Consider the following 25642-nt stretch of genomic DNA (forward strand, 5'->3'; position numbering starts at 1 on the left):
TTTCCTTTGGCTCAGGCTGTCGGAGTCGGCGTCGTTCGCCCAGGTGATTACTGGCCCACAGTTATCAGTTTTCATTACCTCGGCTCCAGATAAGGCGCTTCGCGAAATGAGTAAACTTACTGCCTAACATGACATACCGCCACTGCTAATCAGTCCCACAAGGTTCTCTGTGCCGTTCAAACGCGTGCCGATCCTGTCCAACGCTATCCAATCCGATCCAGGATCTACAGAATCCCTGGATACAGCTCTTGGTGCACACGGTAATAGGTTATTGATTATCCTTGCTGCCTGCTGCCGTTTTAGACCTTCCCCTTCTCACGAGTTTTGTATTAGCCGGGTAACTTGGTGACTAGGACTGGCAATGAGTCACCTCGGCGAAGGCCCACCGCGATCCGAATCCAAAATTGATAAGAACCAAAGTTGCGGCAGCCATTCTTATCTGCAAATTGGCTACTAGATAATGCCGCTGGGCATTGTGGACGCATAGCGGTTACGGGGAGAGATCCAAGACAAAGCCAGTGGGCGGCACCTCCTTTCCAGCCGTACTAACGCAGCTCCCACCTACGTATCCGCTTTTCTAGTGCCATGGAGGATTACACATACGCATACATCTCCGAGCCCGTGGAGTTTCGACAGCTGGAGGGCAAGTCAATAGACTTCCGCAAGACCTTTGATCTTCGGGGTCAGGGTGGCGACGAAATGCTCCAGTTGTACCTGCGCAAGGCCAACCTGTCCGACGACCTCGATCGTCTGCCGGCTATCGTACGACGTGCCTATGTCTATGACATAATAAGGAGCAATAAGGCTCCCGGTTACTGGGTGGTAATGTCCCGCAGCGTCTCTCCTTACCAGCTACTTCAGCGGTTTGCGTCTACGATGCACAGCCTTGTCTTGAACGCAGCCGTTTCTTTTTGTTCCAGCCACCTTCTATGCAAGTGAGCACCGACGTCTTCGCCCATCCTCCGCCTGCAGTTCGTCCACCTCCTTACTACGCCGATAACGTGAGCATAAACGCTAGTCTTGACGGCATGAAGAGCTCCTCCTCCTCAAACAGCCTTGACAGGTATGTGGGCGCTCCTCCATCTGTAGCCCTAGCAGGTCCCAGCTTCGCCACCAGTGTCTTGGTCAGCAACAAGGGTTCCAAGTACGAGATCAGCGGACCAGTCAACTTCCAGCATGTTTCAGGCGATGTGACGCGGGATCGCACGCGAAACGCTTTCGACCTAAATGGCGATTGCAACGATAACGTGCTCCGGAAGTATATGATAGAGCGGGGCATCACGGATGCGGACATAAGCCATATGAAACGCCAGGATGTGATCAAAAAGATTGTTCATTCCAACTTTACGTGGATGGTAGGTGCTTGAAATATTTTTGATTCTGTTTATGAAGGTTTCTCCTCCTTAGCCATCAAAGGGTGATATTCAGGCACAGCAAAAGGTCCAGGAAACGGTCAGACCTCTGCTCTATGCCACTATTTCCACCAACAACCAGATTACTCCTCCGCCCTCGCCCCCGCCGCCTACCACGGATACGGTATCGAAGGCAACAGCAGCTCCGTTTTCTAACTACGCTTCTCTCACATCGAGATTTGTGGATATATCCGATATTGATTTGCCTGCTCCCATTCAGGCTGCCTCGACTCCTTTTAGACAGCCAGAGATGGGTACGGTGATTCCCGTCCAGGTCCAACCGCAGCAGATGAGCAGACCAAAGGTTCCTCCGCCTCCATCGGCGGTAATGGCAAAGAATACACATGGTTATCCGGCGGCCATTAACGTTCGCCAAGTCCGGCCTGTGGCTCCAACAAAGGTTTCTAACGAAACATATGCAACCATATCACCGCAACGGAAGGTCGGATCTATGCGCATCCCCCCACCAGCACCTCCAAAGCCAACGGTAGTGCCGAACACCAACTCCATAGTTTCCAATGGATCGCTGTATGCTGTGTCTCCGGTGCAGTATGCGCCAGTTGCCAAACCAGAACCAGTTGTCAAGCCAACACCACCTGCTCCTCCAGCAAAGCCGACTTCTAGAATTTCTGCAGCCTATGTGACACCGTTGCCAGCGCATAGTACAAGGTTTACTGCCGCCGGTCCAGCACCAGTGCCTCCACCACCTCCCCAAGCGGCACCTCCACCACCGCCGCCTCCCATGCCAGTTGCAAGTTCAGGAGGACCACCTCCTCCGCCGCCACCTCCTCCTGGTGGGTTGGCTGGAGTTCCACCGCCGCCTCCAATGCAGAAATCCCAGCAAAAGGCTGCTCCAGCTGCTACATCGGGCGGAGACTCAAGGGATGCGTTCTTGGAGAGCATCCGGCAAGGAGTTACACTGAAGGTATTTTAAATACACCACTACTTCTCCTGTAAATCTAATTTTTCTTTCTGTTTTGCAGAAAGTGGATCAAAAGGCCGCCACTATAAGCGGAATTAAGCCGCGACCGGAACGAAAACCAGTAACCGGGGACTTCCTTAGTGAACTAAAGCTGGGTATAACTTTAAGGCGGGTCAAGAATCCAGCAGATAACCCGTATTCCGAAGAATCCGAATCGCAGGCGTAACGGCTTGGCGGTTAAGCTTTTGTACTTTACAACACTGAACCAAGCGGCGATGTTGCCAGACTGAGGAAATCCGCCTTAATTTAAAATTTTGCAAATATCTTTAATTTTAACATTAATCACCATGACAATTAACCATTAACGTTTGTAAATAAAATTGTTATCGTCAGATATGATATAGCTTATCTTCACGGCTGTTTTGTCAATAGCTTATATGTATATGAATTTAAATACAGTACTCACTTGAAGCCGTGAACAATACAAATATTGGTGTAACTGTAACAAGTATAAACTGAAAAAAATATAAAAGCATTTGGATATAGTTTAACAGAAACATTTTACATTTTATGAAGATGGTGCTATTCCAAACAAAAGTTTCGCCCAATCGAGTTTTCACTTTTTCGATAGAGCACTGTATACTTATTTTTTGTGTTCGTGTGAGAGAGACAAGTACAATCACCCGGTTAGGTGAGAATGCGAGTCAATCGCTGGAATCATTTGTGATTTAGACCTTTGATAGATAAGTAACACCCCTGGAGCACAGGTGAGACTGCACTTTTGCAAACACAAAACTGGATTAAACGCATTCGGTTAGAAGAAATTGAAGAACAACCGAATTATGCAACGCATTGCTATTATTGGAGGAACCGGCATGACCGGCGAATGTGCTGTGGATCACGCCCTGGTGAAGGGTAGGTATCCCTTTATATAGAAAGCACATACTGAGCCATTCCATTTGCAGGTCTCACAGTGAAATTGCTTTATCGTAGCGAGAAAACTGTTCCAGAACGATTCAAGTCAAAAGTTGAACTGGTCAAAGGCGATGTGACCAACTACGAGGATGTACAGCGCTTAATAGAGGGTGTGGAGGCAGTGGCCGTCATTCTGGGTACTCGCAACAAGCTAGAGGCTACCACGGAGCTTTCCCGCGGCACTGATAACCTTATTAAGGCTATGAAGGAGGCAAAGTTGAGCAAATTTTCCATCGTCATGTCCTCGTTCCTGCTGCGTCCGCTCAACGAGGTGCCTCCAGTGTTTCACCGCTTGAACGAGGAACACAAGCGCATGTTGGACCTGACCAAGGCTTCTGGACTGGAGTGGATTGCCATACTGCCGCCGCACATAGCCGATGAGCCGGCAACCGCATACACCGTAGTACACGACGAGGCTCCCGGCCGTCTAGTTTCTAAATACGACCTGGGAAAGTTCATTATCGATAGCCTTGAGCAGCCCGAGCACTACGGCAAGGTGTGCGGCATTGGCAAAAGTCCCAAAAGTGCCTAGAGCAAAGAATCGTCCATTGAGATTGTGACCAATTGCAGCTGATCATTTAAGACGTACAAATTGTATTTGATATTCCTGTCGTAACCCTAATAATCCGCCAAACATCTACATACCCGTATGTAATGTGAGCGCACAATAAACTTTCCATTTTAGAAGATACGAATTTAATTGCAATTACGTGCGGTATCGCTTTGGCATCAAACAATAGAAATGTCGCCACATTAGCACCTGTCGCGCCAAACGCCAGGCAGGTATTTAAAAAATGTGTAACCATAAAAGATCACCAAGCACCGACCAAGCTATCAAAGATCAACAGCTTCCGCTATCGGAGAGGCGCACGCCGCACCGTGGCCGTAGCTACTCGTTGAGAGAAATTTTTGGCAGCCGAGAGAGAGATCTCTATTTGCCTTACATCACTGCCGGTTATTTCTGTAACACAAACATGACGCTCGCTGGGCGGGCATTAACCATTTAGGCACCGAGCCCCCGTCAAATTTGGCTGCGCAAAAATAAAATCAATTTATAGCCGTCGCCAGCGTGAACTTGAACTTGTCATCTGCACCGTGGTGGACGCTTGGATGCATCGCATCGCTCATGCCGCCAGACAGGCGTTTCCGTCGTCGCCACTTCCGCCCAGAAACAACATATGGAACCTTAAGTTTCTACACGTTTTATTGGAAGTTATTGCCCTTCGTTGAGTGCTTAATGCTAAGGCTCGATATGTCTATATGCTATGTTTCGTTGGAAGATACTTGAGCTTCTTATTATCATTGCAGGCAGGTATTAGATATTCTTCTAGGAGCAAATATGCACACGCTTGAGCAAAACTATAACAAAAAATAATAGCTAAACAGTTAGGATTAGGTTAACATTAGCCTTATACATGTACCGAACAGCCTGGGGTCATCTTTGTCATACAAAAAGAACCAAAAAGTTTACAAAATACATGCGGAAAGTAATATTTAAAAATCAACACAAGCGTTTGGTGAATGTTTGCTTATCGGTGTAATGGAATTAAAAGCTTTAACTGCTTCGTAATTCGCCTGGGGCATGAGGCAATCAACCTTGCTTTTGGCAGACTGCCTGACGTCCACAGGTTATGGCTCGGAGCAGCTGCTGGCAGGTAAAACCCGTAAAGAATTTCAAGCGTTTGCCAATTTGACTAGTTCACTGCCACTCTCTGATCAGGCTCGGCATGACCCATTTTGGCTAATCCCACTACTACTACTGGCGTTGAAGTCTATAAGACCTTCTTCATGTATTTCTTTTTGGCATTTTGCAAACTGGGCAGTTCGCAGTGACGCGGCCCGTACATTGTGATGGGCGCACAGTACTCGTAGCCAATTCGCTCGTAAAATCCATCCTGGTCGATGGTAGACAGGTAAATGGTCTTGAGGTCCAATACCACGCGACAGTAGTCCTCAGCAAACTTCATGATTAACTTGCCAAACCCCTGGCCGCGGTGTCTCTTGTCCACTACCACGGACTCCACGAAGCACGCCTTTTTCTTAGAGGTAATCGGACTGAGCTTGAGGTGAGCAATTACGCGACACATGCCTTCAGTGGTCAGTACTAGGCTGCAGGGCAGGCTGTCGCAGGAGGCCTCCAGGGAGCGCATGCGCGCCGTTTCCGATCGCGGCCACTCGGCGTTAATCAGAGCGCAAGTGTCCTTCATCAGCTCTGGGTAGTTGTGAATTGGCACCACGTTAAATGGGCTGCCGCTGACATTAAATGGTGGAAGCCCCTGTAAATAGTATAAGGGTCAGATTGTTTTTTAAGGAATTCAACATAGAGCCTGGAATATATTGGTTTTTGCTGATCATTTACTTCATAGTACGGCTCCGGTTTTATGTAGCGCATATCGCTGAAACGGACTGTGGCTCGGATCTGGAAGGGATCCTCTTGAGCTTATAAAGTGTGCGACGATCTAAAATAGAATAGAGTTGAGTCGTTTCGATACGGAGATCATCCTGACCAGTGTTGGAGGAATATATAGACATTTTTACCAAGGAAATTTTAATCTATTTGAATCAGAAATCGATTTAGAATTGAATGCAGAAATTTTTTATACTTATTTTGACTTTTAACTATATATTTTCTTTTATAAATCCATTTGAGACCTTTACTAGGTAATCTAGTAGCCCTACCAACACTGATCCTGGCACACAAAACACTTGGGCGGTTATTTACACGGGATATTGAAAGTATCCCAGGCGGGATAAACAAAGACTGGCAGCCATGGAAACAGCACATATACACACGCACGAACATATAGTTGAAAATCAAGGTGAGGCGTAAAAAAAGAACGTTTTCGTATGTGCGCCTGGCCGAGAATCGTACGACCTTGACTGGCGTATATGTGCACTACTCAAAAGTATGTACACAAATGATGAGTGGGTGGTGTTCTTCGGGTGATTCTATGTACAGAAGGTATGGAGTCCGCTATTGATTTGCTAACTGGTGAGATAACTAATAGATGGTTACCATCGCAAGAGCTTTTCGCTGCTGGGCGTCTGATTCCCGTGCGCCACGACGAAGTGAACAGAACGAACTGATATGGTTCCCAATATTGAGGCGACGGTCTCAGAAGAAATGGGCCAAGTTCCGTGCGAGAGCGCAAATTTCGTTTAATAATTTGACTCTCTGGTATGTATGCGTGTTGTCTGCTTTGATTCAACTGCGCGCCCGGAAAATTGAATATCAGTTTGATTTAAAACGAAATTTGTTTATTTTTAAACTTTTTCGCATACGCTGCCCCTGCTGCTTCTTCTTATCCGCATCAACCCCAGTGCTGCCACCTGGCTTTGCTGTCTAACTATCCAACACTGGTTAGGCCAGCGGAATAGTGTTGTAAGGTGCGCGCGTTTTGGCCAAGCAAAAATAACAACAAAATGGTTTTTTTAACGAGCGCAAGGCAAAAACACAAGTTGAAAACACAATAAAAGCACGCTATAAAGGGCATCTAAACAGCCAAATACTTACAGTATTAACGCGGAGTTGGTAAAGCGAGAGCAGCGTACGCCACAGCCTGCTAAATTAATTATTACACAACAAATAAATCAAAAAAGTGCCACCGACAGTTTCCAATTGGCAGCGTGCGGCCGAAAATAGCTTGTAAACAAAGCGATCGCTAGGAATAGGAATAGGAAAAAGAAGCGCTCAACGTCATTGACCTACAAATTAGTCGTTGTCATTGCCAAGCGAGAATACATTGCAGCCACTTCCCACATTTACATCCCACTAAAGAGCACGTGCATCCCCTACATCCATAATGGCCAGTCGACAAATGACCAACGACCACCTCCACCTTTCCTGGCACGACACCCAAATGATGGCCACCTTAAGCCCGCAGAGCGTCATGGACTACTTCTGTCGCAAATCGAATCCTTTTTACGACCATATGTGCAATAACGAGACTGTTCGGATGCAGCGTCTTGGTCCGGAGCACCTGCAGTAGGTTTCATATCATATTGACAAATGGCAAATTAATTATCCTTCCTCCTCTAGCAACATGATTGGTCTGGAATATATTTTGCTACATGTTGCGGAACCTATTCTCTATGTCATTCGTAAGCAACACCGGCATAACCCTTCGGAGGCTACTCCCATAGCCGACTACTACATCATCGGTGGCACGGTCTACAAGGCACCCGATCTAGCAAACGTCATCAACGCCCGCATAGTATGTATAATCGCTTGGGTAAACAAACTATCTGGTTAATGGCTATTTTTCCAGCTCAACACAGTGGTGAACCTGCAATCTGCATTTGAAGAAGCCAGCAGCTATGCCCGATACCATCCCAACAAGGGATACACTTGGGACTTCTCCTCTAATAAAGTTTGTAAGTATGGAAAACGTGAATGGGAATAGCCAAAATGAGTATTTTTCTCTAACCAAACGTATTTCTAGTGTCTGACAAATCCAAGTCTGATAAGAAGGACGCCAACTCGGCGAAGGATGAGAACAGCGGCACATTGTTTCAGAAGCAGCGCGTGGACATGCTACTTGCGGAACTACTGCGAAAATTTCCCCCACCCATACCACCAATGTTGCAGAATCTCCAGCAGCCGCTGCCATCGGGTGAAGAGTTAAACCCTGCTGGAAACGCCGCAGATATGAACAATGCTACGGGACCACTGGACATCAAAACGGAGGGTGTAGACATGAAACCACCGCCCGAAAAGAAGAGCAAGTGATTTGGTTAATGTGCATTTAAACTGGGAGAGATTAAAGTACATTTAACTTAGACCTAGACTAGGCTACACACGAATCATTTGATTTAATCCTTGGCACTCTGTGCGTCCTTTCCGTCAGCGGACTCCTTCAGTTGGCTCTTTGCATGCACGGTCAGGCTATGATTAGTGAACTCGAGTATGCTCTTGAAGGACTGCTTGCAGATGTGACAGGGCACAGTCTTTGTGGGAGTGCGGTAGACGCCGGCATGTGCCACGTTCTTGGGAACTTTTTTGACCGATGGCGGGGCCATAGATGGGGTCGAATTCAAGGAAGCTGTAAATAAAAAATTATTAAAATATGGGAATGAAAAAGCACCGTTTAAGGGAAATCCGAGTTAGTAAATGCTTTTGCAAGATTTCATTTCGGCGTTTCCATTAAGGAGTGTGCTTGTTGCGTTACTTGAAATATTACCCATTCTTGGAACCGTGCTCATACGATGCTGTGGCTTCGGTGGCATTGGCACTGGTTGAATAATCGCACTGGTAACACCAATTTTTGGCAGCTGGGCCTTTTTCTCATGGTTTAATTCAGTAAACTGCAGTTTGCGCTTTTCGGATGGCGGTATTTTGTCGCAATTCTGCATCAGATGGATATGCAAGGCGCGCTCTAGGGCAAAGTTCTTGTCGCAAAACTTACAGCGGTTCTTCGAGCTGCCCACGACGCTCGGATTAGTATTAAGGCGTTTCAGGGACTTGGGTCCATTATCCGCCAGATCGTGCATACGCATATGTACATCGAGTAGTGACTTCAAGCGGAAGGTAGCTTCGCAATTTTTGCAATTGAAAACCGTGTCTGGAATACTTTTGGCCGGCGGCTTGGCCACTTTTGGGATACTCTTCTGGGGTGATCGGATGCTAGTTACAGTTATCGATTTGCGATTTGTCCCTTTAGAGAGCTTGGAAACTGGTAAGCAGCTACGGCGACTAACTGCCACACCCCCACCTACACTTAGCTTGCGAGCGGGACTATTAAGCGTGGTCTTAACCACAACAGACATACGCTGTTTAAAAGAGTAGGTACGCGTCTCTGCACTGGTGGTGGGCAGATAGGAGCGGCGAGGACGCGGCAGGCTCCCCGAATATGTGGAGGCAATGGACTGCCTCTTTTTGCCTACCTCCACTTTTAATTTGGAGTTCGATGGCTTCACAGCGTCGCTGGAGATCTTCATAGCCTTAGCAATCAGCTCAGTGACTTCGTTTACCACCTCGGTGACTTGCGCTATTTCCTTTTCAGCTGGGGGCGAGACCAGCATGGATACGCCTTCGTTGGAGACTGCAAATAAAGGTGGTAACAGAAGGCGTAACATTTTAATAGTGTATTCTAACCTTCAGTGATGTTTTCCAGCACCACGTTAGCACTTAAAGGATAAACTTGGCTAGGAGCGGGGGTCTTTGGAGCCTCCTGCAATGAGACATTGTCCATAGTAGCATCCCCAGTCTTTAGGGTGTTTGCTTTAACAGTATTGGCAGTTAGGTCGACGGAACTGGACAGCGTTGAGTTATCGCCACCAGTATGATTGTCATCTGGCTGGGTATTCTCCTTGTCTTCGACGTGGGTCAAGTCCATGCACATTACTGGTTGCGAGTCTGTTGACGCATTGTCTTTTGAGGGAGTGGAGCTCAAGGCGTTATGACGGTTAAAAATGCTCTTGTCAAATGGGCGAAGTGGCGAGTTCTGGTCCGGTTCACCGACGGTCAAATGCTGCAGATCTTTCAGGACGGTGCGCCTGAGGTCCTTGTCATCAGGAGCCCTTTCCCCATTGGCTTCTATTTTGCTAGTGTAAACCTCTAGAAACTGGCTGCTCTGAGTGACCATGGCGGACTGCCACTTTGCGCCAGACAAAGTGTCTTCCGCATCGAAGGATAGGTACATTGTGCTCTCATCGTTGGCCATCGATGAAAGACGGGAATCCATCTGAAGGGGTTGAAATGATTATGTTATGTCGTATGTCCGAAATCACTTTCGAAAAATTATATCCCAAGGATGCGGCACCCACAAAAACCACCATGTACTTGCCTTTCCCCCCATCGATCTGCGTGAATTGTCCATGATGGCTTAATATATCTTTGACCAATATGCCACACGGATGATGAAAAAGATTAAACACAATATAAAAATATAACTAGAGCAACTGAAGACCGACGCTGTACCGAAAAAAAACAAAGCGTTAATATTTCAAACACACTTTTCAACACTGCGCGCGCAATAATGATCGCAACGGCGTCGGAAGAAATTACTGGCTTCGAAGTGATAACAAAAATGAAATATTTATTTACAGCATAACTAGAGATGTTATTCAGTAGGGTTTAATGGTAAAATACATATTTTTTTAATCGAATTTTATGATTACTGGTGCTGTAGTTACTAGATCAAAACTATGTTTTTACAATTTAATAAACTTATGACCAAGCACATACTCTTACCAAGGTAAGTGCCTTAGATATGTGTTCAGTTTTGGCCACACTGACAAAATATCACGTCCATCACGGTCACTCTAATTCGCATATGTATACAATTGGCATTTTGTTGTGTGTGAAAAATTAATATATTTGCAAATAAATTATCAAAATCGTGTGAATAAGTTCCTACGTAACAAGCACAATCGAGCTTAACCCCGCCCAATTACATATCCACCGAAGTCGCACATTGAATCAGTTCAAAAGGTCTATTCAGGTTTTGCGACTGTGAGTCACTGTTCAGATTTCCCCACCCAAAAAATAATAAGACAACCGTCTTGCTTCGCAACCACTTGCTAAGCGTATAAGTCGTCTCATCAAATATTCCCGAAATGGCCGCCGTAGAGAATGCCGAACCGCGCACGGAACTGCAGGAGCTGCAGTTTAAGTCAGGTCAGGTGGCTGATGAATCCCTGGAAAGCACGCGCCGAATGCTCAGTCTTATGGATGAGAGCAAGGAAGCGGGAATCCGGACACTAGTGGCTTTGGATGACCAGGGCGAGCAGTTGGATCGGATTGAGGAGGGCATGGACCGAATTAACGCGGACATGAGGGAGGCGGAGAAGAACTTGAGTGGCATGGAAAAGTGCTGTGGCATCTGCGTTCTGCCCTGGAAAAAGGTAAACATCAAGGACGACGGAGAGAGCGCTTGGAAGGCCAATGACGATGGCAAGATCGTTGCCAGCCAACCGCAGAGGGTTATTGATGAGCGGGAGCGCGGCGGAATGGGTGCTCCAGCGCAGTCGGGCTATGTGGCCAGAATCACAAATGATGCACGCGAGGATGAAATGGACGAGAACTTGGGACAAGTCAACTCTATGCTGGGCAATCTGCGCAACATGGCTCTCGACATGGGCTCTGAGCTAGAGAACCAAAATAAACAAGTGGACCGCATCAATGCTAAGGGCGATGCGAACAACATTCGCATGGACGGCGTCAACAAACGCGCCAATAACCTGCTCAAAAGTTAAATATGCACAAAGGACACGTCCCTAATCAATAGTAAACACGATAGCCAGTCACCTCCGCTTCTATCTTGTTAGGGAAACGAACCAATGTTGTGGGCACAAACCGTAGCAGGTGGCATTGCGTTATTTATACCATATATTATATACATATACAAGTAGCCACCAGTAACAGCTCCTGGCAGACACAAGCGTAATAAGACCCATTTACTTACAAGCACTACGAGCTGACGTCTAGCCGGATGAACTAACTACTTTCTACAACTATATATATACGCGATCCAAAATACTAACTACTTACTATTACTACACTCGTGTACAAATGGCAACAACCAGTTGCCGGAAACCATTTATTATGAGATTTACCGTATGATGTACTCTGTTTTTGGTACAAACTTTTTGAGCATTTTACCGAACTTTGTGAAATCAAACCAAGCAACTGCTGAGATGGATAAATGTGAATTGATGTATTTACAATTCGTAGAACCACCGCAACCGCCGGACGCCGAAAACTTAACAAAGACAAGCGGTATCATATCGTAGCCAATTTTATGTTCTCCATTGTTAACCCTTTTTAAGTAGGCCATGTAATCGGGCATTTCGTAAGCCCAATAGTCCAAGCACAGATTCTATTGAATTACTCTAGATTTGCACTCGAACCTCTTTGCTTCTTATACATATATATAAACGTTCATACTTAATCTCCCAGTGAATGTAACCGATTGAGTTTCGTAGCTGTAGATTAAGTACAAAATTGTTGATTGCAATAATCCCAAATATTTAAGAAACTACCTGTTTGTGCGCAAGATATTTCTCGTTAACTATTATATGTATTACGAACGAGTATAGCCAATTGATTAGATAACTTATTTATCGCTACTATTGCCACTTTAGCTTATATTCTTAGCTCTTAACTTGCAATTATTTGAAAATAAATTAATTCACCAGCAAACCGTGTTTATGAATTTATTGCACTTTACAAAAGATTAAGATAAACTGAGAATTTTAGGGCACTCGAAAGTAGTTGCTGGTTGCTATGTAGCCGCTGAAGTCTTCGTCGCAATCTTCGGCCTTGGCGAATTCGATTTCCGGCGCTGCCTCAACGGGAATGTATACAATGCTGCCGCGGGTCAACACGATCTCCTTGTCTCCCTGCTGAGTTTTCAGCTTTAGGGTGCGGGATCCCTTTAGAACTATTAGTATGGAACCGAAGGCTTGAATTTCCAGTTTATACGATTCCAAACTGTGATCAATGTTCACATTAATCACTGCAAAATCGGATACTGGAGGAATATACACCTTGACCTGCTCATCTATGCGATATGGAATGAATTCCTTGCGATCTTTGATAGAACTTTCGAAAATGACAGAGTTCAGCAACTGGTCTACATCCTTGTACTTGGGAGTTAGCCCTGCCCGTATCACATTGTCTGAACAGGCCATACACTCCACGCAGTCGCCGTCTAAGTAGGCGTGGATCTCATTGGCTCCCAGGTAGATCGCCTGGCCAGGCTGCAAGTGGACTAGATTGAGGAAGAACAGCGACAGTACGCCCACATCTCCGGGAAAGTCTTTGTTGATCTTGGTGAAAACCTCTAGAAGATCGTTGGACTTCAATTCTGTTGACAAAAATGTTTTAGAAAGATTAAGAAGATTACTCAGATTGGCTCACCTTTTTGATAATCCTTAGCTATCTCACTGATGCATTTGGCTATCAATGACTCATCCGTTTTCATCAGCTTCTCGTAGCACAGCTTAACGCTTTGACTATCAGGTGATTCGTGGATCTGATTAACAGCTTCATCGCCAATCAGTTTACTTAGTGGTTGGAACTCATCAATGTAGTCCTTGATGTCTTCGGCCGGCAAGAAACCCACTAGGGCCAAAAAGGGCGTGAGGGCGATGGCCAGCTCTGGCTTGTGGTTAGGATCCTTGTATATCTCTGGTCGTTCCTTGTGCAGCCGCTCCGCTTCGCACTTGTTTGGATGAACCTGGATGCTGAGTGCCTTGTTGATGCTCAAAACCTTAAACAGGTAGGAAAGATCTTTTTTCAGCACGCGATCCAATGTCTCGCCGGTTTCCTTGACCACGGACACGCCGCACACATGGGTGCCCATCCACATTTCCGCGTAGGTCTCCTCCTCGTTTAGCCGGAAGTCGGGATCATTGGCCATGGCCAATTGGGCCACAGCCGAGTGGATGCCCTTGCGCCCCCAATCGTAGTTCTTTACCCAACCTGTCAGCTCCATTTCAGCACAGTGTTTTCCTTCCGAATTCCGTACTTCGACTGAGGTCAACCTGAAGGTGATAAGAAAACATATGATTGTTGTGCCTGCGTGGGAGTTTGCCAGTGGTTGAAACACTACTGCAACGCATTTGTTTGCGCATGCGGCGCTATCTGCAATTGGCGGGTTATCAAACCTAAAATAGACACCGGCTCCTGTGATTTTTTAATTTAGGTTTAACTGCCGAAAAAATTAGTAGGACCACACTACTGTTAATTTAAATATCGCTTTCACGTTAGAGATGGGAAAAATGCATAGGCACGAATCACGCAGGAATGGATTTTAAATTGATTTCCATTTTAAATTATTAAATATTTAGATGGTTTATTTAAGTTAACAGAACAATAATATTGAAATATTCACTTTTTATGTATTTAACTGAAATTCAAATAATTTGAACACAATCTTCAATATAACCAATTTATTATATGCACATTTAGCGCCAATTTTGAAAAAAAAAAATGTAGAAAGTTTTCTATAAAAGTTCGAACGTTGGTTCATCTTTAATAAGTCTGTCTGTCATTCATATACAAAAAAAATAAATATTTTATCAAATATTTACTTTTTTGAATATCAGATTACATGTTAATTTATAAAAATTATTTTTCTTTTTATTAGTTTTTTTTACAAACACATCATTAAACTTATAAACATTTGAAAATAGGGTAAGTTTTGTCATTTGGTTTTCACGACCTCACTGTCATCTATTTTGTCAATGACCTGTTTCAAACAGTCCTTTGTCGATGTCTTTTCCAAATCGCAGATGCGTGTCAGGTCCATCGTAGCGATCTGCTCGATCATTTCCTTGATCCTCTCCTGCTTTATAATTGATTTAACAGATTGCCGCAATCCCGGGCGTCCTGGGGTTTTTTGAGTCTGCTCCGTGGAGTCGTTTTCGATTTGTTTGCCCTTGGCTAGGTAGTGCTGCTCGATAATCTTTCGTATTTTCAACTTGGTGGCTGCTCTCGATTTTTTTGTCGCTTGTCCTAATGCAAGGGTTCGCAGCTCCTGGAAGTTTATCTCTTTAGCAGGCGTTTCGATTGCTTCTGCCTCAGCTTCAGCTTCCGGTTCGATGTTCGTTTCCTGTTCTAAGGACATTTCCTCTACAGTTGCCACAATGCCATCGTCATCTTCCAAATCCACTTGTAGAGTGGGTTTAATCTTTGCCTCTTCGCGGACCTTTGGAATATCTTTAACAGGTGGCGAGGGAGTAACTTCCTCAACCGTGGGCACCTTAGTTTTTATCTTTTTCTCCTTCGTTTTTTTTTTCTCCTTTGGTGGCGCTGGTTTCTTTTTAAGTATTCCAATGCAAGGCTTCGTTTTAATTCGCACCGGCAATAGTGAGTTATATTGAATGCCGATGCTGTTGAAACAGTCTACGAACTCTACAGTGTCATACTCATTCTGGAGCGATGCCCACAGTTCCGTGTTTTGCTTGTTTTTCGCCTCCACCAAGAGATGGGTGTACCCCTTTAGATCCGCTTGAGTGTAATTCATTGACTCGTCCTTGCTGTAGGTCCAATCATCGTGTATTTCCATGAAACGAGATACACCACTCTGAGCGGCCAAGTTGGAAATGTGCACGGAAACATTTGGTGATCCAGCCTCCAAGCGATGCAAGCGAGAAAGAGCTGCTCCGCCTGGATAGTTTGTGCCCGAAATGACAAGCAAAAAGATCGTCATTAGCACATTTAACAGAAGATGAGCTCCGCAGGCTAGTGCTAGGAGACTATGCCACGTTGATTTGGCGCTGTTTATCCAACTAAACAAGGAACAAATCAGGAAACAATTTTCAATCTTTTAAATAATATTAAACTTACATGCGTTGGCAGGCGCAAGCCGCTGCAATGTTCAGAACTGGAAACACGTAAATAATGAAACGCAGTTCCTTGTGGGGCAAAATGGAGTACAGCAAGACAAAGAGTAAAGCGGAGAAGGCCAATGGACGAATTCGTGGCTCCAAAATCATGCCTATGGGTAAAAATAGCAGCGATGCACCCATAGCACGCGGCAATGCAGAGTAGAAGTACCAGAGAAAGGGCGATGTGCCCCAGTTGGAGCTCTTGTTGAGTATAGTGTTGTACCACAGCACCTCGCCTTCGGGCCAAAGCAGGCGGCGCCAGAAGAACGAGTCCACCAGAACTGTGGCTGCCAGTATGCAAATACCCGCTGGTAGAGCAATCTTGAGCAGACTATAAATAAACAAATTAGTATTAAATAGTAGGTAAAGATTGATCACCTCACCCGTCAATGGAGAATTTGCGCTGCAGGAGGCTTACCATCAGCAAAAGTCCCAAAAATAAAGCCAACTCGAAGCGAAATACAAGGATAGATATGCCAGAGCAAATGACGAAAGGCCTGTGCTGGTCGCGCAACCAGTAGGCGATAGCAAAGAGCACTGCAAACATCAATCGAATAAAATCGGATACAAAGCATAGGCTACGAAATAGACTTACCCAAGGGCAGGGCAAAAATGTTAGGAAGAGGCCGCGTCATATAGAACATGAAGTGGAACTGCGAAATGGTGATTGCTGTGAACCATAGGCGCACCTCAACGCCGTAGATCTTGGTCACTGCCTGTCGCAGATTATTCCACCCTACGGAGATGGCTCCAGCCAGGACAAGACGCACTATGGAATCATAATCATTTCATATTCGGGAATTATTTGTAGAAACGCTGCTTTTACCTACATATTGGGCCCAGAACTTGTTGATGTTCAGAGTCTCAAAGAGAAGAACGAACGGGGCTGAGATCATTGAAACCACTAGAGGGCCGATGAAGGTGCGGGGTACCACTCCTGGATAGTCATGATGGTCGTACTGGAAATTAGCAATTGATCAGTGAAATGTCAGGAGCTTTATAGAGGCTTTATTTTGCACCTGCGTAAAGTTGTTCCGCAGATACAAAATATCGTGCATGGCCTGCAGATTGAAACTCTCCTCCACTTTCGTAAAGGGCGTGTAAACCAGATGGGCCGCCGCCGTCAGAAACACCAGGACGTCCATCGTGATCCGACCTTTAGGTGTTACCGGTGTTCTATATATACTGGAGCATGAATCAAAGCGTTACATAATGGCCATATTTGTTTTGACACCGATTTCCATATATTATTATTCGTTGAAAAATCTATATCTTTTGTTTAGCCAATGCAATCCAACGACAATTTTAATCCCGGCCGGCGTTGCACAACGTTGATATTTATCAACCTTTCCTTGAGCAAATGTTTTACAGTCTCACAGAAAGTGCCAATGTTTAAGCATATATATATCCTATGCCGAACAGAACTGAATATGTGGTTCCAAAATAAACCAAAATAAATATATAAATAGATCGTTCCACGTCGGAGTCAGAAAAGCCACCACAACAAAAGCAAGAGCAAGAAAAACAACAGGTCGGTGTGTCAGCTGATTGCTATTCACATTGCAACGAATTCCGTTGGAGAATGGGTCGTAATACATGTACTATTTTTTTATATATATAAGAAAAAAGCTTGTCCTTTTCTTGTTAACCTTGTAATGTATTTCAAATTTTTTTTGAATAATAAGTCACATATACAATAAATTTCAAAATTTCCTTCAAAAATATTTCCTGGCTACGTCCTTGAAGTCGGGTAGGCTTTTGCCATTTCACATTCTGCTTAGCTGTTATCGATAGCTCCCCAACTCTACTCTGACTTAACTTTTGAAAATCCAAAGACATTCTCCTTTTCTTTCAATCCTTTAAAGGGATAAGATGTCTAAAATGCGTTTGTTGAAAGAGGAAATTGCTCAGTTTCACGAAAAGTCACTGCCGAAATACGAGGGACTTAATCCGCTTGATCTGTATGTGCTTTACAAAAAGCTACAGATGGAATTGGAACTCATTCAGGTACAGGAGGATTACATTAAGGAGGAGCAGCGAAACCTTAAAAAAGAGTTTATACACGCCCAGGAGGAGGTAAAGCGCATAAAGGCTGTTCCCCTGATCATTGGACAGTTTCTGGAGGCAGTGGATGAAAACAATGGTATAGTGGCCTCCACCACTGGGTCGAATTATTACGTTCGCGTCCTTTCCACCATTGACAGGGAGCAACTTAAGCCATCATCGTCGGTGGCTCTTCACAAGCAGAGTAATTGCCTTGTGGATTTGGTGCCGCCAGAGGCGGATAGTACCATATCGATGCTGTCGCCGGAAGAAAGACCCGATGTCAACTATTCGGACATTGGGGGATTAGACATGCAGAAGCAGGAGATTCGTGAGGCCGTTGAGCTACCTCTGACCCACGCCCAGTTATACAAACAGATTGGTTGGTAAGCCCAATGTATGTTAGTTGTCCCTTCTTATCAGACATTTTTTAGGCATTGATCCGCCGCGTGGCGTGCTTCTTTTTGGACCACCTGGATGCGGTAAAACCATGCTGGCTAAAGCAGTAGCCCATCATACTACTGCCTCTTTCATCCGAGTTGTGGGCTCCGAGTTCGTCCAAAAATATTTAGGTGAAGGACCACGTATGGTGAGGGATCTCTTTCGCCTGGCCAAGCAAAATGCTCCATCAGTCATCTTTATTGATGAAATCGACGCTATTGCAACCAAGCGCTTCGATGCTCAGACTGGTGCGGATCGTGAGGTGCAGCGCATTCTACTGGAGCTGCTCAATCAGATGGATGGCTTTGATGAGACCACTAACATTAAAGTTATTATGGCCACAAATCGTGCCGATACTTTGGATCCAGCTCTACTGCGTCCTGGGCGTTTGGATCGTAAAATTGAGTTTCCCTTGCCGGATCGTCGCCAGAAGCGTCTGGTTTTTACCACAATCACTTCGAAAATGAATGTAGGCGAGGATGTTGACCTGGAGGACATAATTGCACGACCTGATAAGATCTCCAATGCCGACATCAATGCTATTTGTCAGGAGGCTGGAATGCATGCAGTTCGTGAGAATCGTTACGTGGTCAATGCCAAAGATTTTGAGAAGGGTTACAAAACCAGCGTCCGTAAAGACGATGCTCAACATGAGTTCTACAGCTAGATGATTTATTTGGTCAGCCATGTTTGGTATTTGATCTGATATTACAAAAGTATTATTTAATTTAATATATAATCTTGAATATCCCGTAATATATCATTTTGACTTATCTTTTATAAATCTCCATATTTGAATAAAAAGAAGGTGTGGGTAGTTTGGCGGGCGGCTCGAAAGAACCGATAATTTCCGATAACAGAAGGGGTGGTGATGGGGTGGTAGGTTAGATTCGCGCGCGTTTGCATGTGACTGCCAGATCAGCTGTTGGTTCAAAATTTCTTTACAGATTTTGCCGGGTTTCTTTTCAGCATTGTTTTGTTTACTTTCGAAAATTAATTGCCGGCTGCCAAGATGATGCATCTGGAGCGGTATGTGACGAAGATAAAGCCTGCGGTGGAGGGATTCATCAAAGAGCCCAGCAAGGACACACTGTCGTTAGTGGAGCGCGAAATCGAGGGATTCAACTTTGGAGAAATGCGCATTTACCAGGTCCAAACGGTAGTACCACTGGTTCTCAAACTGGACGAGCTTACCGGGTAAGTGACTCTATATTAAATGCAATTTCCCTCTCAAACTCTCATGCTTTCTGCAGGGAAAACCAGGAACTGCGTACCACCTTGATGAACTGTCTAAGCCGCATTATCTCTCAAACATACCTGGTGGATGAAAAGGGCCTGCGTTCCATCCTTGTGGTGGTGCTGCAACAGGTTCGCGAACCCAAGACGGCTGTCATGCGACCAAATCTTTCCGAAGAAATCAAACTGGCTGCAATTCAGTGCATATTCGAGGCACTGCGTCGTTCAACCACCGATGTTATAGAGTCTTTCTACGTTAAGGAGACAGCGATGGTTGTTGGTCAGATACTGATTATGCTCCTAGAGATTATTGAGCAGGAAAAGTATCGAAAACTAGTACAATCAGCCATTGAGTGTCTTATGCTAGCGTTCTACGTTCACGACGATTCCGATCACGTCGATGTGGTGCTGCGCGCCCAGGTAGCAAATACCATTTTCATTTTCTTACCCAAGGTGCTTATTGTTCTGTTTAAAACATCACTAAAAGATGAAAAGGTCGGCGAGACCATTAAATCGGTGAGTGCATCTTAAGTCATGTCGCGGATAATATGCAATGTTAAACACCTTTATATTTAGTTGGCCATTAAAGCCCTCGGACGTATCATTTGCATCATGTTTGAGGAAACCACTGAAGAGTTCATGAAAATGCGATACGATGTAGATGCATTTCGAAAACTATTCAAAAACTCCAGGGACAATCTCGCTGAGCAATGTGATTTCACCTTTTTCGGCAGCAAAAAGGCCACCACCGAACAGAATGAAGAGCGGCTGCATCAAATGCAAACGGAACTTCGATCGATTCAGTGGGTGGCGGCCACGTCGCGACGACTCCGCCCCATTTTCGTAGAGACCAGTATTCTACGGGCACACACTGCGCTTAGGGTTAGAGAAAGCTACTCCGATATGTGCTGCCTACTACTTAAGCATTGTGCCCACAATTTGAGAGGAAACTTTGTCCATGTACTGGAAAGCGTACTGGCTCTGTCTGAGGACGAAAACGAAAAAATAGCCCTGCGGTGTAGAGAAACTTTGGTTACTTTGCAGCAACAGCCCAGCAGCCAGGGTATATTCGATGAGAATGCTGAAATGCTGCTGGATGCGCACCTAAACAAATGGCCACGCATCCTGCACCGATGCGAGGATAATGAACAGTTCGCAGAGCTACTTTTTTTCAAAGGCTTCCTACGCAACATCAATACTGATAAATTGCAGTTGTTATTGCTGGTTCCCAAAAATCTAGAGATGTTCGTCACCTGTCTGCTTACAGCTCTAGACCAACGAACCACAAGGGACCTACTAAACGAGGAATATTCCCTCCGTCGCATTCGAGTAGGGGATTCTAAAGGCTTAGCCGCCGAACTGGCCAAGCTGCCATGGCGACAGTTCAAACATCTCGCATCAAAGCGCACCGTAGACATCCTATATGACATTGCAGCTCTTTTAGGGGCTCAGCCATCTTTAAATCGTCTCATTTTCGATTACTGTCAAGAACTTATCCAGCAACGGTCGTCTTCTATGAACGAGTGTGTACTACTTCTTACTCTGATGGTCACGCCTCAGGAGAAAACGGCTCGGGAAAGTCGGTTGGTGCTTGCTAATCTACTGCTGCACCAGATCCTTCGGGACGAGCATTGGAACCTAGCACTTCAGCCGGACTCGGCGTGGCGCCTGAAGGTTCACAAGGTGAGTCTGGGTCATCGAATTTGAACAACCTACAGCACTATTCTTATTTAGCCCACCTATTGGTTCGAGGAACGTACTCCTGGTCTTTATTCATCGGCAGTGGAAGTGCGAACCCAAGACTGCGATTCAGACGATGAGCAGACGGAGGTTGTTGCAAATCGGGTAACCATAGCAGACGCTCAGTTTAATGTTCTGCACACCTGCTTAATATTAGATGCAGTGGGGCACTGTGCCAAGTTTATTGGGGATACCTTTGACAGACATATATTTTCGAGTCTGCATAAAGTGCTCCTTAAAGTAGCGAGCAGTAACACTATTGTTCATCAGGCGGCCAGTTTCGCGTTCGTTTCCATGCAGTTAGCTCTTAGATACGCGGAACCTTCACATTTTATCGAGTGCTCGACGGACTACATTTCTTTCCACCTTAATGCGTTGCTAAAACGGTCGCCGGAGAGTACCGCAGCCGTGGACATTCTAACCGTCGTCCTGCAGTATAGCACTCGGGGTAATGTGCCCCACTTGGACAGCTTATTCCAAACCATACGCGAGGAGTGCTCCAAAACACATCAGTCGTCCAATGTGCACTCTTATTTACGCGTCTTTAAAGCATTCCTAAATCATGTGACTAAATGGCAAGTAGATGCAGCGGTAGAGGTTAATGCAGAGCTGCCGATGCAAGTGGATGAGGAGCAAAGTGTGCTGAATACGTGGATGAGTGTACTTAATAAACCGCAGATTTTAGAAGATCTAAATGGCGACGCAGAAATGACAGAAGACCCAGCGAAAGATGACACCGAAGATGATGATGACACAGAACCGAAACCCACAAAACCTGTTTTACCACGCCACGTGGAAATGGTTAAGGATATATTAGGTCAAGTAATTAAATTTATCTCCACCGCTGACCAGGGCCAGCAGATCGCAGCTCTTGAATGCTTCTCCAGTGGCTTGCCATTGCTGGCAGACTATGAGGACGAGCTCTTACCATTGGTGCATCTAGTGTGGCAACCGCTCGTAGAAAAGTTCCGGCAAAAAGACGCACTGGTAATAAATCGTTGTTTCACGTTATTGCACTTGCTGGGCGTCCACGCCAAAGACTTTATTTTTAAACGAAGCCTTAGGTAAGTGTCTGTTTCAGAAGCGACTGTATCTTCTTATAACGTTATCATTGTTATTTCCAGCGATGTGATACCTCAATTGAAGCAGTTCCTCAAAGCGGCTAGCGTGCACAGCAGTATGGAAACCTCCCAAGTCAAGACTCAGGAGTACAAACTACAGCTAAAGCTCCTTCAGAGCCTGGCGGACTTTATACTCGGCTTGCAGATAGACGGAAAACATCTGCACGAGCTGATGAGCACTGTTGTGCTTTACCTGTCGCAGGCACAGCCGCAAGATCTACAAACGCCTGCTAGGGAGTTTTTCCTTAAGCTGGTTCCATATAATGGACCATTTGTCTATGTGACGCTACTGCAGCGTGCACATCTAAAGGATTACCAGGCTAACGTTAGCCAGATTTTCGGCTGCATGGGCTTCGAAATAGGTAGTGGACTCGACCTTGATTAATAAAGAACAGACCGTGTTTATTATTTCACAATTGCTCTATTCTGATTTCTGTTCACTCGATTAACATTACAGACTCTAATGCTAGGTGTCTTTTTTATGCATTTTCGGATACTTTGATCAGATACATACTGGTTACTTATATCAGAAGAGTAGTTTTTGGATTGAAAAAATTGAAGGTTTAATATTGAGGTATCTAACTTGAATAGTTTTATTTAAATGACTTTTTATAATATAAACAAGGCAAGGGTTGAACAAAACTGTTTTTATACACAAATTAAGCGTTTGGAACAAACAAAAATGAAGTAGAATTTTATATATGTACTCGTATATTATGATTTGGTAGCCATAACTAAATGCTATGCATAAACAAACATTTTCTTTCAATTTTCACTTACAAGTGGTACCGCAGATGCTTGGCACCGATAAAACTTAGCATCCGACTTCTAAAGCCACTATACACTATAACATTTCGTTCTGTATCAAATATAGCTGAATTTATAAAATGATTGCTGTTCTGTATTTGTGATTCTGATCCTATCAACGCTCTCTTCTCGTCCTACGTCTTATTGACTCGCAATACTCGTACTTAAGTAGTGAAGCAGCTCGCAGTGTGCATAAAGTCTATTGAGCATCTCCAAATCCTATTCCTCTCTTTTGATCGTTTCAAGCTGGGCTGCTCTGCGGTTGTGGGTTCTCAAGCTGTTTGTAAATTTGTATGTGGTGTGTGGGAGTATGTTTAGCTACTGAAGTTAATTGGAAACTGACTACGCCAGCCAGTTCATTAGACTGTTAGCATATGCCATGGGCTTGACGTCGGGGTGTGGCTAAAAAGATTGCGATTACTATTTGGCCTTAGGACCGTTTTTTTTAATGTTCTTACCACAGCCTCGAATGATTTGTAATTTGGTTTCAAATTGTTACCCGTAATAGTAATAAATGCGCCCATGTTGCCCATAGTATCACTGCAAAAAATAACGTTTTATCTTGTGTTTTACAGTTCAAATATGAATTCTTACCAATAGTTCGGAGCTGAGAAGACTGTTATGCATTGACCGTTATGGGCAACTTCATAGCCCATATCCTTAACCTCGTGGCTTCTTATGATGTAGTCCAAGTTATTGTTCTTGCAGAATGTCTCAGTAACGTCTGGACCGAATTGAATACCCACTCCGCGCTTGGACGGCCCTCGGCCCATCCATTGCTGGGGATCGGACCACAGCAGTTCGCACATAAGACCTTCCTCGGGCGGCTGGCAATTTCGCTCGATACGCCGTATATTGTCTAGGGTCACATTGTCCGTGGAGAAGAGTCCGCCGTGCATCACTAGGATTTTCTGGTTGATGCAGTGGCAAAGCGGCAGCCAGTTGAACACCTGAGTAAATATGTCCGCCATAGCGCTGGTGTACTTGGCTGTGACCTCACCAGTAAAACCGTACATTTGGTTCATGTTGATGCTTTCGTGGTTACCTAGAAAAAATTTGATTTTGTCTCTTCATTAAATTAACATCTTAATAAAAAAAATATTACCTCGCGACAAGAAGAAGTGATTGGGATACAGCAACTTGAAGCCGAACAATGTGAATATACACTCGACGGAAAAGGAGCCCCTGTCTACAAAATCACCATTAAACAGATAAGGATTTTTCTCGGAGGGCAGGCCATTAATCTCAAAGATGTTCATTAGGTCATAGAATTGACCGTGAATATCACCGCAAATCGTGAACTTCTCTTCATCCGGCACAGTGATGTCCACGAGGGAGGGTTGAGCACGCATGTACGTATCGATCTCACAAAGTATCTGGAGAAAGTATATTATTTAAACCGTTTTGGGTTCGAGGCTTACACGCTTACTTTGTAGGCAAATTTCCGGTGCAATCGTTTTTGCCCCTTGTAATGCTCCATCAAGTCCTTCATGAACTTCAGAGTCACCTTGCCATCCTCCAACTGTGGTCCCTTGTAGTCGTCCTCAATAGCTGAAAGATTAAAAAAGGCAAGATTTATATCTCCATGTTCTGAGAGGTCGGTAAGCTACATACTTATGTTCTCCATGTCCCTATACATCTCAGAGAGCGTCTTTTCAGGCTTATCCACGGCAATTGCTCGCTCGAAGGCGCGCATTTTGACTATCTTGTTACACTCGGTGAACTTCAGCTTGGCGTCTTTGTCGTTAGGTCGGCATTTGGCAACCTAAAATTAATCCAACGTCTAGTGGATGTCCCAATATTCTGGCGGGGTTTACTTACGAATTCAAAGTCGCATAGGGCCTGCTTGAACTTTCCCAGTGACATGTGAGCTGCTGCCCGGCGATAGTAACCCTTCAGGTAGGCGGGATCTGCCTTCACTGCCGAAACGCCATCTTGCAGTGCGAAACCAAAGCTTTCCTGGCGTAAATGCGCCAAGGATCGATTAGCGTAATATATCGCGCTATTGGGATGCAGTTCTATGGCTTTGGTGTACATGTCGATGGCTTTGGAGAACTCCTTGGCTGTGGAGAGAGACCCAAAGTGTGAGTAAGAGTACTAATTATACCCCCATGAGTTCCGGGAGACTTGTAAATTATCACACACATCCATAGTTTGCCTTTGTTTTAAGGTTAGGTCGAAAAGGGCACTTGGTAAGTGCAGTCCCTAAATGCGTTATGTGTGACACGCAGTCTACTTATTGTGGTCATAATGACTTAAGTGGCGAGCAAAGGTACTTACTTTTGAGCATATCATTTCCCTGATTTTTGTATTGCTCCGCCGCGGCAAAATCGCGTTCCGCCTTCGTTCTGGCATCTGAATCCGCATCCGGCTCTTTGGTGCCCGCAATCTCTGCACCCGCCGGCACATGCTGCTCCTGCTGGCCATCGGCAGCCTTTTGTATTTCCAGCTCAGACGAAGACATCTTTTTTGTTGTAATAAATGATTTTCTTAAAGTTATTTACTGTCTGAAAATGTTCAAGGCAGTGTTACCAGGTGGTGAAATGACTCTTCCCCAAACGCTCTAAAAAATCCTGATTACCTCCAAAATTTAAAATAGCGTTTCAATT

At 44.9% G+C, this 25642-nt stretch overlaps 11 protein-coding genes across 15 annotated transcripts; 6 read left to right on the forward strand and 5 right to left on the reverse strand.

Annotated features, from left to right (window-relative positions):
- The first annotated feature begins 112 nt into the window (after window positions 1-112).
- On the forward strand, window positions 113-2742 carry LOC108110061 (actin cytoskeleton-regulatory complex protein PAN1). 2 transcript variants are annotated; one of them, XM_017218945.2, is made up of 5 exons: window positions 113-260; window positions 582-822; window positions 921-1355; window positions 1408-2337; window positions 2396-2742. In XM_017218945.2, exons 2-5 carry the CDS (start codon window positions 586-588, stop codon window positions 2558-2560), a joined length of 1767 nt encoding a protein of 588 aa, XP_017074434.2. In that variant the 5' UTR covers window positions 113-260; window positions 582-585; the 3' UTR covers window positions 2561-2742. The 2 variants fall into 2 exon arrangements, with proteins under 2 accessions (XP_017074434.2, XP_017074441.2); XM_017218952.2 differs by lacking the exon at window positions 582-822 and having other exon boundaries at window positions 116-260.
- A 252-nt stretch (window positions 2743-2994) lies between these two features.
- LOC108110089 (flavin reductase (NADPH)) lies at window positions 2995-4000 on the forward strand. The gene is made up of 2 exons (XM_017218985.1): window positions 2995-3249; window positions 3300-4000. Exons 1-2 carry the CDS (start codon window positions 3177-3179, stop codon window positions 3839-3841), a joined length of 615 nt encoding a protein of 204 aa, XP_017074474.1. The 5' UTR covers window positions 2995-3176; the 3' UTR covers window positions 3842-4000.
- A 495-nt stretch (window positions 4001-4495) lies between these two features.
- LOC108110099 (N-alpha-acetyltransferase 80) lies at window positions 4496-6655 on the reverse strand. 3 transcript variants are annotated; one of them, XM_017218997.1, is made up of 3 exons: window positions 6326-6655; window positions 5669-5768; window positions 4496-5585 (listed from the first exon to the last, which is right to left on the reverse strand). In XM_017218997.1, exons 2-3 carry the CDS (start codon window positions 5699-5701, stop codon window positions 5082-5084), a joined length of 537 nt encoding a protein of 178 aa, XP_017074486.1. In that variant the 5' UTR covers window positions 5702-5768; window positions 6326-6655; the 3' UTR covers window positions 4496-5081. The 3 variants fall into 3 exon arrangements, with proteins under 3 accessions (XP_017074486.1, XP_017074494.1, XP_017074501.1); XM_017219005.1 differs by lacking the exon at window positions 6326-6655 and adding an exon at window positions 6032-6308; XM_017219012.1 differs by lacking the exon at window positions 5669-5768 and having other exon boundaries at window positions 6326-6653.
- A 33-nt stretch (window positions 6656-6688) lies between these two features.
- LOC108110080 (mediator of RNA polymerase II transcription subunit 6) lies at window positions 6689-8088 on the forward strand. The gene is made up of 4 exons (XM_017218973.1): window positions 6689-7294; window positions 7349-7523; window positions 7578-7683; window positions 7752-8088. The coding sequence occupies exons 1-4, from the start codon at window positions 7113-7115 to the stop codon at window positions 8036-8038; spliced, it is 750 nt and encodes a 249-aa protein (XP_017074462.1). The 5' UTR covers window positions 6689-7112; the 3' UTR covers window positions 8039-8088.
- Window positions 8036-10299, reverse strand: LOC108110053. Its single transcript, XM_017218932.2, has 4 exons — window positions 10095-10299; window positions 9404-9992; window positions 8490-9350; window positions 8036-8351 (listed from the first exon to the last, which is right to left on the reverse strand). Exons 1-4 carry the CDS (start codon window positions 10125-10127, stop codon window positions 8122-8124), a joined length of 1713 nt encoding a protein of 570 aa, XP_017074421.2. The 5' UTR covers window positions 10128-10299; the 3' UTR covers window positions 8036-8121.
- Window positions 10300-10557: 258 nt separating this feature from the next.
- Window positions 10558-11873, forward strand: LOC108110369 (synaptosomal-associated protein 25). The gene has a single exon (XM_017219422.2). It carries the CDS (start codon window positions 10867-10869, stop codon window positions 11503-11505), a length of 639 nt encoding a protein of 212 aa, XP_017074911.1. The 5' UTR covers window positions 10558-10866; the 3' UTR covers window positions 11506-11873.
- Window positions 11874-12451: 578 nt separating this feature from the next.
- On the reverse strand, window positions 12452-14012 carry LOC108110358 (mannose-6-phosphate isomerase). Of its 2 annotated transcripts, none has more exons than XM_017219402.2 (3): window positions 13921-14012; window positions 13172-13797; window positions 12452-13118 (listed from the first exon to the last, which is right to left on the reverse strand). In XM_017219402.2, exons 2-3 carry the CDS (start codon window positions 13746-13748, stop codon window positions 12505-12507), a joined length of 1191 nt encoding a protein of 396 aa, XP_017074891.2. In that variant the 5' UTR covers window positions 13749-13797; window positions 13921-14012; the 3' UTR covers window positions 12452-12504. The 2 variants fall into 2 exon arrangements, with proteins under 2 accessions (XP_017074891.2, XP_017074902.2); XM_017219413.2 differs by having other exon boundaries at window positions 13866-13950.
- A 243-nt stretch (window positions 14013-14255) lies between these two features.
- LOC108110589 (probable Dol-P-Man:Man(7)GlcNAc(2)-PP-Dol alpha-1,6-mannosyltransferase) lies at window positions 14256-17172 on the reverse strand. The gene is made up of 6 exons (XM_017219689.2): window positions 16665-17172; window positions 16472-16604; window positions 16241-16414; window positions 16029-16182; window positions 15605-15976; window positions 14256-15546 (listed from the first exon to the last, which is right to left on the reverse strand). The coding sequence occupies exons 1-6, from the start codon at window positions 16788-16790 to the stop codon at window positions 14460-14462; spliced, it is 2046 nt and encodes a 681-aa protein (XP_017075178.2). The 5' UTR covers window positions 16791-17172; the 3' UTR covers window positions 14256-14459.
- Window positions 17173-17400: 228 nt separating this feature from the next.
- On the forward strand, window positions 17401-18885 carry LOC108109415 (26S proteasome regulatory subunit 6B). The gene is made up of 2 exons (XM_017217916.2): window positions 17401-18070; window positions 18123-18885. The coding sequence occupies exons 1-2, from the start codon at window positions 17518-17520 to the stop codon at window positions 18794-18796; spliced, it is 1227 nt and encodes a 408-aa protein (XP_017073405.1). The 5' UTR covers window positions 17401-17517; the 3' UTR covers window positions 18797-18885.
- A 169-nt stretch (window positions 18886-19054) lies between these two features.
- LOC108110264 (TELO2-interacting protein 1 homolog) lies at window positions 19055-22642 on the forward strand. The gene is made up of 5 exons (XM_017219255.2): window positions 19055-19326; window positions 19383-19881; window positions 19942-21048; window positions 21100-22169; window positions 22230-22642. Exons 1-5 carry the CDS (start codon window positions 19142-19144, stop codon window positions 22609-22611), a joined length of 3243 nt encoding a protein of 1080 aa, XP_017074744.2. The 5' UTR covers window positions 19055-19141; the 3' UTR covers window positions 22612-22642.
- Window positions 22643-22788: 146 nt separating this feature from the next.
- Window positions 22789-25580, reverse strand: LOC108110275 (serine/threonine-protein phosphatase 5). Its single transcript, XM_017219265.1, has 8 exons — window positions 25314-25580; window positions 24855-25096; window positions 24648-24798; window positions 24463-24584; window positions 24139-24409; window positions 23628-24078; window positions 23492-23573; window positions 22789-23435 (listed from the first exon to the last, which is right to left on the reverse strand). Exons 1-8 carry the CDS (start codon window positions 25495-25497, stop codon window positions 23376-23378), a joined length of 1563 nt encoding a protein of 520 aa, XP_017074754.1. The 5' UTR covers window positions 25498-25580; the 3' UTR covers window positions 22789-23375.
- Window positions 25581-25642: the final 62 nt, after the last annotated feature.

Source organism: Drosophila eugracilis, unplaced genomic scaffold (assembly GCF_018153835.1).
Source record: "Drosophila eugracilis isolate 14026-0451.02 unplaced genomic scaffold, ASM1815383v1 contig_47, whole genome shotgun sequence".
NCBI lineage: Eukaryota > Metazoa > Arthropoda > Insecta > Diptera > Drosophilidae > Drosophila > Drosophila eugracilis.